We start from the raw sequence: 16,780 nt of genomic DNA, 5'->3' as shown, positions 1-16,780 counted from the left end.
GCTGAGTTTCTGTTTGACTCCTGGCTGAGTGGAAACAGTCTGACAGTTTGAGAATCAGCTGAGTTCTTCAGATCCATCTTCTTTAGAAACACGAGACACAAAAAACTCAAACCTGAAACGTTTCAGCAGCTGAAGTTTAAAACAAAGTGTTTCTGTGAGAACAAATTCAATCAGACGTGAAATCAAAACTTTATTTTTATCATCATTTTATCACCAACATCAGTGAAGAAGCTCAGAAAGTAAATGACTGTGTCTCTGATCTCCTCAGTAAAACCTGTTACTGCAGAAACAACCTTTACAGACAGACACAGACAGACACAGACAGACAGACAGGTCTGAGGATGTTACAGCTAAATACCAAAAACCTTTTCTTTTACTCATCGTAGCTGTGTCTGTAAATCTAATGTTCCCTCCAGATCTCACTGATCCTCCATCTACAGTTCTCTGCTCTGAAGCTTCAGTGTTTTCACTTTGGATAAAAGCGTCTGTTAAATGAGTGAATAGAACATGCGGCTATAAAAACACCAAAGATGAAGTGAAGTGACTGGTTCAGTCTGTGTCTCCATCACAGACTTAAACAGCTGAAACATAAGATCAGAAAGTTCATTTAAAAACATTATTGTCCATGAAGAGAGTAAATGATCATTAAAGGATTAAATCAATGACACATCATAATGAACAGATGAATATAGTTAAAGTCTGTCTCACAACACACACACTCCTTAACATCAACATACCAACAGATAAAACCTGAGACTCTGCTGAAGCTGCAGCATCCAGACACACTGATGCTGCTCTGTCAGATCCAGAGGAACACACAGGGATGATGGTGGACTGGACTCTGTGTCTGACAGTGGAGCTGTTCTCAGATCAGTTCAGACTGCTTCTTCTGATTCCTCTGTCAGTCACTGCTGGATGAAGCTCTCCTCTCCACTCTACCTCCCAGTAACATGGTCCAGTCAGAGCCTCTCTACACACAAGCTGCTGCTGCTGCTGCTTCAACATCTGGATCATCAGGACTCAGCTCATCCTCACTTCCTGCAGAGAGAGAGAGACAGAGCAGAGAGGAGGTGGATCAGTGTTTACAGAGACTCTTCATCAGCACATCCAGTATAAAGAGCAGCAGGGACTTCAGTCCTGTTCAGTCCTGTTCAGAGCAGCAGTGGAGCAGCTGTGGAGCAGAGCCAGCTTCCTCTCAGCTCTCATGTTAACAGATTGGAGTGAACACACTGAGACCTGCACAGACTTTTAGCATCAAGTCTGTTTCCTCTGCACATTTCACTCAGTCCACAGAGGAAACAAAGTGCTGAGTCATCAACACTTTAGTGATGGATTCACTGTTGTTACAGCTCAACTCCTCTGTCACATTTCACAGTCACTGTGTGTGTGTGTGTGGCTCGTGGACGTCTGATCTGCAGGCTTCAGTCACACTGATCTCAGAGCTGTGACAAACATCAAACTCCTCAGTTGTTCAGTGTTGAAATGAGACAACAAACAGTGTCAGATCAGATCTGCTGCTTCCACAGTTTGATGAATGAGGACCACTGTCTCTATACATGCTGTGAGGCTGTCAGCTGGAATCCAGCTTTATTTCCTCAACACATCAACAACAACAGTCGTCTTCACATCAACTCAAACACATCATCACAACCAGCTTCTGGCTGATCTGATTGGCTGACTGTTCTCTGTCTCTCTGTCTTTCTGTCCAATCCTGAAGCCTGTCACCATTCTCCTCTCACAGCTTCACTGAGGAAAGCAGCCACTGAGAAGGTCCCAGCTTTACAGGAAACACTGGATCTCTGCTCTGATACTAACTGTGTTTAGGACAATACTGATGGAAGCAGCATGGACTGACTCCAGATACTGACCCCACAGTCTGCAGTCTGTAGTCTGGGTCCTCCACAAGATCATGGAGAGGCTTCACTGCTGAATCCTGCAGGTTGTTGTAGCTCAGGTCCAGTTCTCTCAGATGGGAGGGGTTGGACTTCAGAGCTGAGACCAGAGAAGAACAGCTGATCTCTGACAAACTGCAGGACTCCAACCTGAATAAAGAATAAAAGATGGAGATCAAATCATTGATCAATCTGATCTGTCCTGATCAATGGGAAAAAAATAAATTAATTAATTAAATTTAAAAAAAAATAAAATAAAAAATAAATAAATAATAATAACAAGAACAACAATAATAATGATGAGTTGCAGTTAATGCAGTGAAACACATTTAACAAGTAAATTCAGCTCAGTTGTGTGACTTGTGTTAAAGGTCAAACACACACAGACACAGTTTGATCAAACAGACATTAGTCCTGATGATTCACTGAAATCAACTGAAACAGAAAACAACAAGAGTTTTTTCTTCATGTTCTTTGTCCAAATATCAGCTGTGAGGATCTTCTGTTTGTTGTTGTGACCAACGACCACTGGACATTTTCTACAGTGTATTTAGAAAACATGAGTCCTCTGACTGGGAGAAATACCAGTGTGTGAGTGGTGAAGGTTTGATTGAAGTGAACAGACATTATTGATGACAACTGACTGACATGAACTGAACCTGAAGGAATAATTCTCAGTGTGAGATCAGAACAACTGACAATATGGAACAACCACTATTTAACATGTCATTCATTCTAAATCAATGGATTCAAGTTCTGTGAAGATAAATGAGCTTCAGTTGTGGATTAAAGACAGAAGATCTCCAACAGTAACAGACAGTGAACTGACCTCAGAGTCTCCAGTCTACAGTCTGGACTCTGCAGAAAACCACACAGATCCTTCACTCCTGAATCCTGCAGCTTCCAGTTCTTACTCAGGTCCAGGTCTCTCAGATGGGAGGGGTTGGACTTCAGAGCTGAGACCAGAGAAGAACAGCTGATCTCTGACAAACTGCAGGACTCCAACCTGAATAAAGAATCAAAGATGTGAGTTTAGGAGACAAAGTTCCTGCTTGAATCCATTCAGTGTTTCATCATCTGTTCAGAGCTGAAGAAGGTTTAGAATGAACAAGTTTAGAAACTGGAAACTCCAAACACCTGAACCAACAGGATGCAGCTTAAAAACAGTCAGAGACACAAAGAGAAAAACAGCTCTCATTAATATTAATGACAACATGCTGCTGCTTCAATAAAGACGTAGTGACTTCAGCTCTTAAACTCTGCAGCTCCACCACAGGCTCCATCTACAAACTCAGGCTGTGCAGACACATTTATCTGAGATTCAACTAAAGATCCTCGAGTTTTCAAAGAGAACAAACATGTCAGACTGAACTGTGGAGAAAAGTCGACCAATGATTCAAACTAAATCTCCAACATTGTCACTTCCTGCAGTGGAGACCACATTGAACAAACATGGTGAGTTTGGTCTGAATCTCTCAGTCAGTTTCTCTTCAGTCTCATCACTTGATGTCGTGTTGGAACAAGAAAATACTGAAGATACATTTGTTCATGTCAGAGTGGAAAACAGTCTGATGGGATTTAAACAGTGAAGGGTTTTTCTTCTTCTATTAAAGTTTGAAATCTGTAGCTCAGCATTTCTCTGCCACAGTCACTGGACTAAACCACAGAAGAAGAAAACTGACTTTACCTTTAAGATCCTCAGTGTGGATCAGTATAATATGAGCCTGATGTCTGCAGGTTAGAGTCAACACAACTTTACCATCACATTCATCTCAGCACACAAAGAAAATATGGAGTCTGACCTCAGAGTCTCCAGTCTACAGTCTGGACTCTGCAGAAAACCACACAGATCCTTCACTCCTGAATCCTGCAGCTTGTTGTCACTCAGGTCCAGGTCTCTCAGATGGGAGGGGTTGGACTTCAGAGCTGAGACCAGAGAAGAACAGCTGATCTCTGACAAACTGCAGTTCTTCAACCTGAATAAAGAATCAAAGATGGAGATCAAATCATTGATAATCTGATCTGTCCTGATCAATGAAAAATAACAACAACAACAATAATAATAATAATAATAATAATAATAATAATAATAATAATAATAATAATAATAATAATAATGAGTTGCAGTTAATGCAGTGAAACACATTTAACAAGTAAATTCAGCTCAGTTGTGTGACTTGTGTTAAAGGTCAAACACACACAGACACAGTTTGATCAAACAGACATTAGTCCTGATGATTCACTGAAATCAACTGAAACAGAAAACAACAAGAGTTTTTTCTTCATGTTCTTTGTCCAAATATCAGCTGTGAGGATCTTCTGTTTGTTGTTGTGACCAACGACCACTGGACATTTTCTACAGTGTATTTAGAAAACATGAGTCCTCTGACTGGGAGAAATACCAGTGTGTGAGTGGTGAAGGTTTGATTGAAGTGAACAGACATTATTGATGACAACTGACTGACATGAACTGAACCTGAAGGAATAATTCTCAGTGTGAGATCAGAACAACTGACAATATGGAACAACCACTATTTAACATGTCATTCATTCTAAATCAATGGATTCAAGTTCTGTGAAGATAAATGAGCTTCAGTTGTGGATTAAAGACAGAAGATCTCCAACAGTAACAGACAGTGAACTGACCTCAGAGTCTCCAGTCTACAGTCTGGACTCTGCAGAAAACCACACAGCTCCTTCACTCGTGGATCCTGCAGGTTAATGTTCTTACTCAGGTCCAGGTCTCTCAGATGGGAGGGGTTGGACTTCAGAGCTGAGACCAGAGAAGAACAGCTGATCTTTGACAAACTGCAGTTCCTCAACCTGAATAAAGAATAAAAGATGGAGATCAAATCATTGATAATCAGATACAAACTATTTCAAATTACAGATGGATTTAATAGAATACTTTGGAAAATGCTCAGCTGAAATGTCAACATGATTCCTGCTGAACAATAAACAACAACAATAATAATAATAACTTGAGTCATATCAGACAGAAACAGTTCGTTCATCACTGGTCAGTTTGGAGATTTGGGGCTTTTTGCTTCTAGAACATGTTTGACTTCAGACTAGTGGAAAGAAAAGGTCAGAAATCCACAGCTGAGTGTTTCTCTATCTACAGTTTGTCCCAGCAGTTGTTGTTCTCCTGCAGCATGCAGCACTGTGTCTGCTGTCTGCAGCAGGTCATGTGTGGGATGGTTGTAAAGCTCTCTCTCCTGAAGTGTTATCACAGACAAACATTTCATCTGGATCAGCAACAAAGCCTGAAAATACACAGGAGGGTTGATGATTCAGCACAACATCTCATTGGCTGCTGTCCATCTCTGACAACGTGATTTGTTCAGATGAGTCATGTGACGTGCTCTGACACTTCCTGGCTGAGCTTTCAGCAGGAACTTTATCATCTGAAAATGAAGAAACAAGTGCGTCTAAAACCTTCCCAGAAAAGACGACAGCAGCTGTCACTTGGAATAAAAGCCTGATGTATCAATGATGAAATGTGTTGATGAAGAGCACAGATGGATAAAGTGTCAGTCAGAGAACAGCAGTGTTCAGACAGCAGAGGCTGATCATTCATGGAGCTCATCTGAATGAACTCATCAGTGGCTTCATTCGTCCTCACTGTGAAGGAACAGGCTTTAACATCAACAGTGAGCTGATCAATCAGAGCTTCAGCTGCAGTTTGCTTCTACACTGCAGTCTCTGAAAGAGATGGAGACCATGTATCTACATCTACACGTCTTCAACACTTCACCAGGAATCATGTTGTGTTTGATGGGAGTGTGCACGTGGTGCTCTCAGTGCACGAGTCAGGGCTGGAGGATGAAGCTGTAAAGAATCAGCAGAGTGTGGAGGATTCCTGGGCTTCATCTTCAAACTCATCAGAGACACAGAGTGAGTCAGGGGAGGAAACAGGGCTGAGACAGAGAAAAGCTGAAGCTGAAGGGAAACAAGAAACATCTCTCTCTGTGTCTGCATCAATCAAACTGGACCAGATGATCAATAAGTGACACATGACACTCAGAGGCCTGGACTCACTGCACAGGACCAAGGAGCAGATCAGGCTCATACACATGTTGACCCAGATGTAGGAAGATCTCCAACAGTAACAGACAGTGAACTGACCTCAGAGTCTCCAGTCTACAGTCTGGACTCTGCAGAAAACCACACAGATCCTTCACTGCTGAATCCTGCAGCTTGTTGTTACTCAGGTCCAGTTCTGTCAGATGGGAGGGGTTGGACTTCAGAGCTGAGACCAGAGAAGAACAGCTGATCTTTGACAAACTGCAGGACTCCAACCTGAATAAAGAATAAAAGATGTGAGTTTAGGAGACAAAGTTCCTGCTTGAATCCATTCAGTGTTTCATCATCTGTTCAGAGCTGAAGAAGGTTTAGAATGAACAAGTTTAGAAACTGGAAACTCCAAACACCTGAACCAACAGGATGCAGGTTAAAAACAGTCAGAGACACAAAGGAGCTGAGCTTCTATCAACTAATAAAGGGAGAAATCTGTCCTTTGATTTTCTCTACATTCACTCATCCAGTCCACTTCAACCTGAACATGAGGAACATGAAACAACAGTGTGTGAGTACGTCAGAGCTGAGGCCACACATCCACATCACTGACCTCATCATTACAACAACAGTGTGTCACAAAGATGGCTGTGAGCGTCAGGAAAACCTCCACCCAGGATGATATATCAGGATTATTAACAGGTGGAACAAGTCATTGATGAACCACTGCTGCTATGGAAACCAAACATTACACCAACCCTCATCAAACATGCTAGATTTTCTGGTTTTCATCTAAGAGTCATGTATGAATCAGGAAATGGTTTAAACTCATGTTACAGATGGAAATTGTTTCTCTTATTTTTCTCACTGATGAAAAAAGAAACATTTCAGTGATTTTCTTTTCTGCTTTTTTCTCCAGTGATGAAATCAAAACATGTCAAACACATTTTTAGTCTCACATCAAATCCTTCAGTAAAATACTGATTCTCCAGTTCAGGGAAAGACCTGCTGACTCACACTGATTCAATTTATCATCACTCACTTTACAGTTTATTAGCTACACCTAGATAAAGCTAATGTATGATAATACAACAGGCCTGTGATAAATCCTCCTCCATCAGGATTATAATCTTCAGTTTGAATCTAATCTGTGTGAGAGGATGTTGATTTATTTTGGAGGCTGTAATTTGTCGTCATATTAATCTCAGCACAGAACTACAATACTGTGTCTGACCCCAGAGTCTCCAGTCTACAGTGTGGACTCCTCAGTAAACCACACAGCTCCTTCACATCTGAATCCTGCAGCTTGTTGTTCCAGCTCAGATCCAGTTCTCTCAGATGGGAGGGGTTGGACTTCAGAGCTGAGACCAGAGAAGAACAGCTGATCTCTGACAAACTGCAGGACTCCAACCTGAATAAAGAATAAAACAGAGATTAAAGAATAATTAATGTTCCAGTCAGATATGGACCAATCTGCCAAAAGAAAGACATGACAGTCAGAAGACACACAACATTATGCACCTTCTGTTTAAAGTGCATGGAGAAATGAAAATCACCTGCAGAAAACATTTAGTCCTATTTAGACTGAGGTAGTGGTGCACTGCTGCCTCATGTGGCTGAAATGACCCAACATCATTATTATCCCCATGTTTCAGCCTCAATAAGCTCAGTCACTGACAGAGAACTGACCTCAGAGTCTCCAGTCCACGGTCTGGACTCTTCACAAGATCAGTCAGATCCTTCACATCTGAATCCTGCAGGTAGTTTCCCCTCAGGTCCAGTTCTCTCAGATGGGAGGGGTTGGACTTCAGAGCTGAGACCAGAGAAGAACAGCTGATCTCTGACAAACCACAGGACTTCAACCTGAATAAAGAATCAAAGATGGAGATCACATCACTGATCAGCCTCTGAGACGTGTGTGTGTGGGGGGGTGACACACAACAGCAAGATGCAAATAGAAATGAATTATATTAGATTCAGTTGTGGATTAAAGATAGAAGATCAACAGTAACAAGCTGAAGCTGAAGGGAAACAAGAAACATCTCTCTCTGTGTCTGCATCAATCAAACTGGACCAGATGATCAATAAGTGACACATGACACTCAGAGACCTGGACTCACTGCACAGGACCAAGGAGCAGATCAGGCTCATACACATGTTGACCCAGATGTAGGAAGATCTCCAACAGTAACAGACAGTGAACTGACCTCAGAGTCTCCAGTCTACAGTCTGGACTCTGCAGAAAACCACACAGATCCTTCACTGCTGAATCCTGCAGCTTGTTGTTACTCAGGTCCAGTTCTGTCAGATGGGAGGGGTTGGACTTCAGAGCTGAGACCAGAGAAGAACAGCTGATCTCTGACAAACTGCAGGACTCCAACCTGAATAAAGAATCAAAGATGGAGATCAAATCATTGATAATCAATCTGATCTGTCCTAATCAATGATCTTTTCTCTAAAATGAGTAGAGTGACTTTGTCCTTCTATTATTGTGGATCATCATAATGTCAGCCTTCTACAGACATCATCCAAATGTCAGCTCAACATTCATCCACCTGTTCATGTCAACACTGATTCAGAACCTGCTGCTGACCTCAGTCAGTCTCTAACTACAGGATCAATATCACATCAGACACGTTGGACTAAAACTCTGTTTATCTTATTTATCTCATGACCTTCTTCTTCCTGAGTTTTGTCTCTGAGCAGCTTTGTGTAATTAAATTGTGTTAAAGGACAGTTTCAGTTTTAGTCTTAAACAACAGTCAGATGTCAGATGGAGATGACAGAGTTGTTGGTGGCAGTAATCCTTCCTGCTGCTGCAGTCAGGTTATAAAGCTTCACACTGATTACTGACATCAATCACTCTTTAATGTCTATATGGGCACATGAGGATTGCACTGTTATTATATTATTATTATATATATTTTTAAACTAAACTTGTTTCACTGTTCACATTTGCTCCAACATATGATCAGCCTGTCAGTTTTCTCTAAAACATTCTGAATTACACTGAACTGTATGAAAGAACAAATAAAGTTTGACTGATTGACTGAAAGTCAGAAATAAAGTCTTTCATTCAAGTGTGCAGCTGTTCTGTGCTGAAAATTCTTGGAGACACTGAACTGTGTGTTCAGTCAAATCCTGAACATTTATCAAACTTTCAAACTTCAGTCAATGATCTGAATTCAGTTTCTAAAAAAACTCCAACAGCTTCAGTCAGTGAACTGACCTCAGAGTCTCCAGTCTGCAGTTTGGACTCTCCAGTCCAGCAGAAACCAGCTTCACTCCTGAATCCTTCAAGTCTTTGTTGTCACTCAGGTCCAGTTCTCTCAGATGGGAGGGGTTGGACTTCAGAGCTGAGGCCACGACTTCACAGTGAGTCTCTGAGAGTCCACAACCACCAAGTCTGTCAGGACACATGTTATAGAACATGTTATTATCAAAGAGGACACTTTATATTGACTTGAAGCATTTGATGACAAAGTTGGACTCGTCCTGTTTTCATTTCATTTTCATGTGTTTTGCTCACAATGCACAATTCCACACAAAAAGTGATTCGAGGTCACAGTACAACTCTGTTTGCACATCTCATGACTGAAAAGAAGCAGGAAGAAGAAAAATCTTATTATACTCACCTTTGAACAAAACCAACCTTTGACTGAAAAACTAAAACTGTTTGTAACTCAACAAGATGTTTGATGAACATCTGCTACAAAAACACAACAAGACAAAAACAATGAGGTTCTGATCCTTTGGGACTTGAACCATCAATAAATCCATGGTTTAAAGTCATTTAACTGATAAAATGCTGTTGTGATCAAACATCAACCAGAACCAGTTTATTAGTCTGATCAGGTTTACAGGTCGTCTCCATCACTCTCAGGAAGATCAATACAAAACTGTTCACTGTAAAAATGATTAGAAATAAATAAAGATCTGTTAATTATAAACACAACCAACCAAGAATCAGTATTTTACTCTCACACAATCTGAAACTGATGCTTTAATTAAATAAGTGGAAATCTATTTTAATAATAATGATCTGAATTTTATACAGTATATGTTATATTTCATTACTAATCTACATCATGATAATAACATTAATCAGCTGTGGACTCACCGAGCCTTCCTGCAGTTCCTCACAGCTGGGATCAGTCTCCGTCGTCCCTCCTCTGATGTGTTGTACGTCTTTGGGTCAAACTCATCCAGAACCTCCTCTGACATCTGCAGCATGTAGGCCAGAGCTGAGCACTGGATCACAGAGAGTCTCTGCTCTGATCTGTTCTCTGACTTCAGGAACTCTTGGATCTCCTGATGAACTGAGAGTTCGTTCATCTCCATCAGACAGTGGAAGATGTTGATGCTTCTGTCAGGAGACGCTTTGGTCTTCCTCTTCTTCAGGTTGTTGATGGCTATCTGGATGATTTCTGGACTGTTCTCTGTCTGACCCAGCAGACCTCCTAAGACTCTCTGGTTGGACTCCAGAGAGAGGCCATGAAGGAAGCGAACAAACAGGTCCAGGTGGCCATTTTTACTTCTCAGAGATTTTTTGACTGCTTCATTCAGGAAGACATCCAGGGTTGAATCAACATATTTGTTTCCCAGGAAGTCCTCCAGTACCTGTGTGTTCCTGTTGGTGAAACAGTGGAACATGTAGACTGCAGCCAGAAACTCCTGAACGCTCAGATGAACAAAGCAGTAGACTGTTTTCTGGAAGATCACACTCTCTCTTTTGAAGATCTCTGTACAAACTCCTGAGTACACCAAGGCCTCTGTCACATCAAGACCACACTGCTCCAGGTCTTCTTGGTAGAACATGATGTTTCCTTTCTCCAGATGTTCAAACGCCAGCCTCCCCAGCTTCAGAAGAACTTCCCTGTCAGCCTCCGTCAGCTCCTGTGGACTCGTCTCATGTCCCTCATGGTACTTGTTCTTCTTCCTCTTTGTCTGAACCAGCAGGAAGTGTGAGAACAGGTCAGTCATGGTCTTGGGCAGCTCTCCTCTCTGCTCTGTAGTCAACATGTGCTCCAGAACTGTAGCAGTGATCCAGCAGAAGACTGGGATTTGACACATGATGTGGAGGCTCCTGGAGGTCTTGATGTGTGAGATGGTTCTGTTGGACAGCTCTTCATCACTGGATCTCCTCCTGAAGTACTCCTCCTTCTGTGGGTCAGTGAAGCCTCGTACTTCTGTTACCCTGTCAACACATGAAGGAGGGATCTGATTGGCCGCTGCAGGTCTGGAAGTTATCCAGACCAGAGCCGAGGGAAGCAGATTCCCCTGGATGAGGTTTGTCAGCAGCTCGTTGACTGATGACTTCTGTGTGACGTCAGACACAACCTTCCTGTTGTTGAAATCCAGTGAAAGTCTGCTTTCATCCAGGCCATCAAAGATGAACAGAACTTTACAGACAGCCAGCTTCTCTGCTGTGACCTTCTGTAATGTTGGATGGAAAACATGGAGCAGCGTGAGAAGACTGTACTGCTCATCTCTGATCAGGTTCAGCTCCCTGAACGAAAGCAGAACCAGCAGACTGACATCTTGGTTTTCCGAGCCCTCTGCCCAGTCCAGAGTGAACTTCTGCACTGAGAAGGTTTTTCCAACACCAGCGACGCCGTTGGTCAGAACCACTCTGATGGGTCTCTGTTGCTCAGGTAAGGCTTTAAAGACGTCCTGGCACCTGATTGGAGTGTCATGGAGGGTCTCCATCTTGATCTCCAGCTGCACCACCTCATGTTGGGTATTAACCTCTTCACTCTGTCCCTCTGTGATGTAGAGCTCAGTGTAGATCCTGTTGAGGAGGGTTCTACTTCCTGTTCCATCAGTTCCTTCAGTCACACGTTCACATCTCCTCCTCAGACTGATCTTATGTTCATCTAAAACCTCCTGCAGACCACTATCTGCTGTCTGCAGTCCAGGTCCTGGTCTGGGTCTTTGTCCACACTGGGGACAGGAGGAGCCTCCTGATGGACCAGACTGGTCCCAGTATGAGGTGATGCACTGTCTGCAGAACCAGTGTCCACAGCTGGTAGAGACTGGATCCTTCAGGACGTCCTGACACAGATCACAGCAGGACAGCTGCTCCTCCACAGGAACATGACTCCTCTTCCTCTTTCTGTGGAATCAACACATTCATTATAACACGTTCAGTGGAAGATAATGCGACTGTGACTTTAGAAAAAAGTCTTGGAACCATAGGTGAGGGCTGGAATGTAGACTGGTAAATTGAGAGCTTTGCCTTCTGGCTCAGCTCCCACTTCACCACAATGGTCTGGTACAGCATCCATATTAATGTGGATGCCGCACCAATCTGCCACCTCCCACTCCATCCTACCCTCACTCGTGAACAAGACCCCAAGTTACTTGAACTCCTTCATTTGGAGTTGACAGTAACCCAGATCGAACAATTCACCATTATCAGCTGAGAACCATGGACTCAGACTTGGAGATGATGACTCCCTTCATCCCAGCCACTTCATACTCAGCTGCAAACTGCCCCAGCACTTGCTGAAGGTCACGGTCTGAAGAAGCCAACAGAACCATGTCATCTGCCAAGAGCAGAGCACAGTTCTGAGGTCCCTAAACCAGACACTCTCCTCACCCTGGCTGTGCCTTGAGATCTTGTCCACAAATCACAAACAGGATCAGGAACAAGGGACAACCTTGGTGGAGGCCAACACCCACTGGAAAACTGTTTGGGAATGTGAACACAGCCCTCACTTTGGTTGTGCATGGACCAGATGGCTCACTTCAGAATCCCCAGTACCCCACACTCCTGTAGTACCCTGCACAGGGCTCCACAGAGGACACGGTCACAAGCTTTCTCCAAAAAACACATGTAGACTGGATGGTCAAATTCCCAGGACTTCCTCACATTGAAGGGGTATGTCAACCAAGACAACTCCACAATGTCCAGTGCCTTGCCGCAGCTTTCTGACTACCTCAGCAACCTCTGCAAAGGATACGGGTGAGGCTTCCCTCGAGTCATTAGACTCTGCCTCCTCCACAGGAGACGTATTTACTGGGTTCAGGGGTTCCTCAAAATGCTGTATCCACTGTTCAACAACCCCAGTCTGGGTTGGTAGTTCCCCTCCCTGGCTGAACACAGCCTGTGCCAAGGTGTTCTACTAACAAGTTCCCTTACAAACCACCTCATACTCAAACATAGGGTTCATTAGGACCTGGTTTCCGTCTCTGTCGCCCATGTAAGCGTTGAACTATAAAATCCCCAGTTACAACTCTTTCCAGGACACCGCCCAGAGACTCTAAGAAGGTCAGGTACTCTATGCTGCTGTTTGGTGCCAAAGCACACACAACAGTGTTACAACCCTGGGTCGATGGGAAGCAACATAATGAGAATGAGTCCTGCTCGATGTCTCTCACCCGGGGCAACTCTGGAAAAGGAGAGTCCCCCTCTCCAGGAATTTGGTTCCAGAACTCATGCTATGCGTAGAGGTGAGCCCAACTAGCTAACTATCTATCTGATACCGCACCAGCTCAGGCTGCTTCCCCGCCAGAGAGGTGACGTTCCAAACCCCTCCACCACGGTAAGGTGGCGATTCTCAGAGTGAAAATCGCAGATACGAGCAGCTGAAATGAGTTTTCTCTGCACGGTGGGCTCAGCCTCAGAGACAATCTGTCCTCTGCTGCTCAACTTAAAACACTGGCTGAATAAAAAACAATCAATATTTCATAACAGTGATCCAGCTCTCTGTAGTGGAGGAAATAAGGCTGTCAGTGCTCAAACAACAGAAACATCAGTGTTGTAATTAAGGTTAGTAAACAACATTAAAACTGAATCATCTTCAGGTCAGCTTACTGTGGAAACTGTCTCCAATGACTCCAGGGTCCAGGTCCATTACTGAGGTCTGGAGGTCTGTCTTTGGACCAGTCACTCTTCATGGACAGACAGCTGGATCCTGGAGACTCTGCTCTGTTTCTGTGGAAACAACACATATTTTACATATTAACACTTGTAAAGAGCAGGTATCAACAGGACATACAGTGCTGTGCAAAACTGTTACCCATAGATGGCACCCATAGATTTGTTTTAAATATATATGACCATATATAATTATTATTTATGTTATAATACAACAAGAAAATACAGGAAATATGTATGAAGTATTAAAAAAACAGAATAAAATCTGAAAAAATATTCTCCCCTTACACTTGAACAATAGCAGGAACCTGGCTCTCCCAAAACTAAATGGGATGGAACCCTAATTAATGTCATTGTTAACACCTGTATTTGTCCCACTGTGTCATGTCAACATTACTGTTGTGAAAAAGGTCCATTACACCAGGTTAGTACAAAACATGTTTATTACATGGTTATTAAACAACATTAAAACTGAATCATCTTCAGGTCAGCTTACTGTGGAAACGGTCTCCAATGACTCCAGGGTCCAGGTCCATCACTGAGGTCTGGAGGTCTGTCTTTAGACCAGTCACTCTTCATAGACAGACAGCTGGATCCTGGAGACTCTGCTCTGTGTCTGAGGAAACAACACATATTTTACATATTAACACTTGTAAAGAGCAGATGTCAAATATAACAGGACATACAGTGCTGTGCAAAACTGTTAGGCACCAATAGATTTGTTTAATATATATATGACCATATATAATTATTTTTATTTATGTTATAATACAACAAGAAAATACAGGAAATATGTATGAAGTATTAAAAAAACAGAATAAAATCTGAAAAAATATTCTCCCCTTACACTTGAACAATAGCAGGAACCTGGCTCTCCCAAAACTAAATGGGATGGAACCCTAATTAATGTCATTGTTAACACCTGTATTTGTCCCACTGTGTCATGTCAACATTACTGTTGTGAAAAAGGTCCATTACACCAGGTTAGTACAAAACATGTTTATTACATGGTTATTAAACAACATTAAAACTGAATCATCTTCAGGTCAGCTTACTGTGGAAACGGTCTCCAATGACTCCAGGGTCCAGGTCCATCACTGAGGTCTGGAGGTCTGTCTTTGGACCAGTCACTCTTCATAGACAGACAGCTGGATCCTGGAGACTCTGCTCTGTTTCTGTGGAAACAACACATATTTTACATATTAACACTTGTAAAGAGCAGATGTCAAATATAACAGGACATGTGATCATGATTTGATAATGACAGTAGTGATGTTCATGTGTCTGATCATTAACTCATGTTGCAGTGGAGTGGACCAGGAGCCACTGAGGGAAACAGGAAGGTAAAGTCCTGTCAAACAGATGCTGCTCTGTTTTGTCCTGTGGTGCTGAGCACTGAGCTCCAGTTACGTTTTTTTATTATACATTTTTCCCTTGCTTCTCTATCTCTCTGTTTATGCTCATAATCTCCCTCCCTGACTGAATTTTAAAAAAATAATAACAACAACAAAAAAAAAACTCAGTGACTGAATTAAGGTTATTAAATAACATTAAAACTGAATCATCTTCAGGTCAGCTTACTGTGGAAACGGTCTCCAATGACTCCAGGGTCCAGGTCCATTACTGAGGTCTGGAGGTCTGTCTTTAGACCAGTCACTCTTCATAGACAGACAGCTGGATACTGGAGACTCTGCTCTGTGTCTGTGGAAACAACACATATTTTACATATTAACACTTGTAAAGAGCAGATGTCAAATATAACAGGACATACAGTGCTGTGCAAAACTGTTACCCATAGATTTGTTTTAAATATATATGACCATATATAATTATTATTATTTATGTTATAATACAACAAGAAAATACAGGAAATATGTATGAAGTATTTAAAAAAAAACAGAATAAAATCTGAAAAAATATCCTCCCCTTACACTTGAACAATAGCAGGAACCTGGCTCTCCCAAAACTAAATGGGATGGAACCCTAATTAATGTCATTGTTAACACCTGTATTTGTCCCACTGTGTCATGTCAACATTACTGTTGTGAAAAAGGTCCATTACACCAGGTTAGTACAAAACATGTTTATTACATGGTTATTAAACAACATTAAAACTGAATCATCTTCAGGTCAGCTTACTGTGGAAACGGTCTCCAATGACTCCAGGGTCCAGGTCCATCACTGAGGTCTGGAGGTCTGTCTTTGGACCAGTCACTCTTCATGGACAGACAGCTGGATACTGGAGACTCTGCTCTGTCCTCCTCTTCCTCCAAACCATTCATCATGTCCAGTCTGAGAGGTAAACCTGTAACACAGAGTTTTATACACCCAGTTGGTTTTAATTATATAAAAATTAATAACTAAACTTGACAGATTAAACAGAAAAAACAGATGAATCAATAATGAAACTAATCATTATCTCTAGATTTGATATTAACACTCATCCTGCACATGTCCTGTTTCCTCCTCCTGCTTTGGAGTTAAAATGGCGTCTGGACTGACTTCATACTTTCACTTTCAGTCTTCCTCCCTGTCTTCTGTCTCTAATCTGCGCAGTTTAACTGTCAGTCGCTCATAACGGACACAAACGGTTAAACACGTCATTTAAAGTCGCTTTAAACTTTTTAAATCACTCAAAGTGCGAGTGGGAATTTAATTTCAGAGCTTTCTTGAAAGTTTTCTGAGTTTGTGCGGTGTTAGCTACCGACCCGGAAACGTCGACTTCATTTTTAATTAAAAGGTTATTTTAAGGTAAACCTTCTGTTCTGTGTCAGACAGATTACTCAGAGACTACAGTCACCGTGAGACTAAACTACACCCTGTGACAGAGAAATAATAACGAGAAAAAAGTCAGTGACAGAAGTCAAACTTACTCTGCGTCATCTCGTTGTCGCTCCGCTTCTTCCGTGTTTCTTCCTCTTCTTCGTTGGTATTTATCGGCGGTTGGCAAACCAGCATAAAGAGGTGCATTACCGCCACCTACTGGACC

General features: G+C 42.2%; 1 protein-coding gene across 48 annotated transcripts; it reads right to left on the bottom strand.

Moving 5' to 3' along the window:
- Window positions 1-177: 177 nt before the first annotated feature.
- Window positions 178-16,716, bottom strand: LOC108891814 (NACHT, LRR and PYD domains-containing protein 14). 48 transcript variants are annotated; one of them, XM_051067809.1, is made up of 17 exons: window positions 16,665-16,716; window positions 15,931-16,096; window positions 15,373-15,492; window positions 14,847-14,966; window positions 14,288-14,407; window positions 13,729-13,848; window positions 10,030-12,024; window positions 9,139-9,315; window positions 8,117-8,290; window positions 7,599-7,772; window positions 7,144-7,320; window positions 6,021-6,194; window positions 4,539-4,715; window positions 3,695-3,868; window positions 2,722-2,898; window positions 1,869-2,042; window positions 178-1,038 (listed from the first exon to the last, which is right to left on the bottom strand). In XM_051067809.1, exons 1-17 carry the CDS (start codon window positions 16,672-16,674, stop codon window positions 1,032-1,034), a joined length of 4,236 nt encoding a protein of 1,411 aa, XP_050923766.1. In that variant the 5' UTR covers window positions 16,675-16,716; the 3' UTR covers window positions 178-1,031. The 48 variants fall into 48 exon arrangements, with proteins under 48 accessions (XP_050923766.1, XP_050923776.1, XP_050923773.1 ...); XM_051067819.1 differs by lacking the exon at window positions 2,722-2,898; XM_051067816.1 differs by lacking the exon at window positions 3,695-3,868.
- Between the last annotated feature and the right edge of the window lie 64 nt (window positions 16,717-16,780).

The sequence above is a fragment of the Lates calcarifer genome, unplaced genomic scaffold, assembly GCF_001640805.2.
Source record: "Lates calcarifer isolate ASB-BC8 unplaced genomic scaffold, TLL_Latcal_v3 _unitig_2032_quiver_898, whole genome shotgun sequence".
NCBI lineage: Eukaryota > Metazoa > Chordata > Actinopteri > Centropomidae > Lates > Lates calcarifer.
This window is presented reverse-complemented; position numbering and strand designations above follow the sequence as displayed.

Excerpts from the sequence above, each read along its gene's own strand:
- LOC108891814 (XM_051067809.1), bottom strand. Across the intron at positions 14,967-15,372 it reads CATTGGAGACCGTTTCCACA|AAACAGAGCAGAGTCTCCAG; the intron begins GTAAGCTGACCT and ends TTGTTTCCACAG. Across the intron at positions 6,195-7,143 it reads TGTAGACTGGAGACTCTGGG|GTTGGAGTCCTGCAGTTTGT; the intron begins GTCAGACACAGT and ends TTCTTTATTCAG.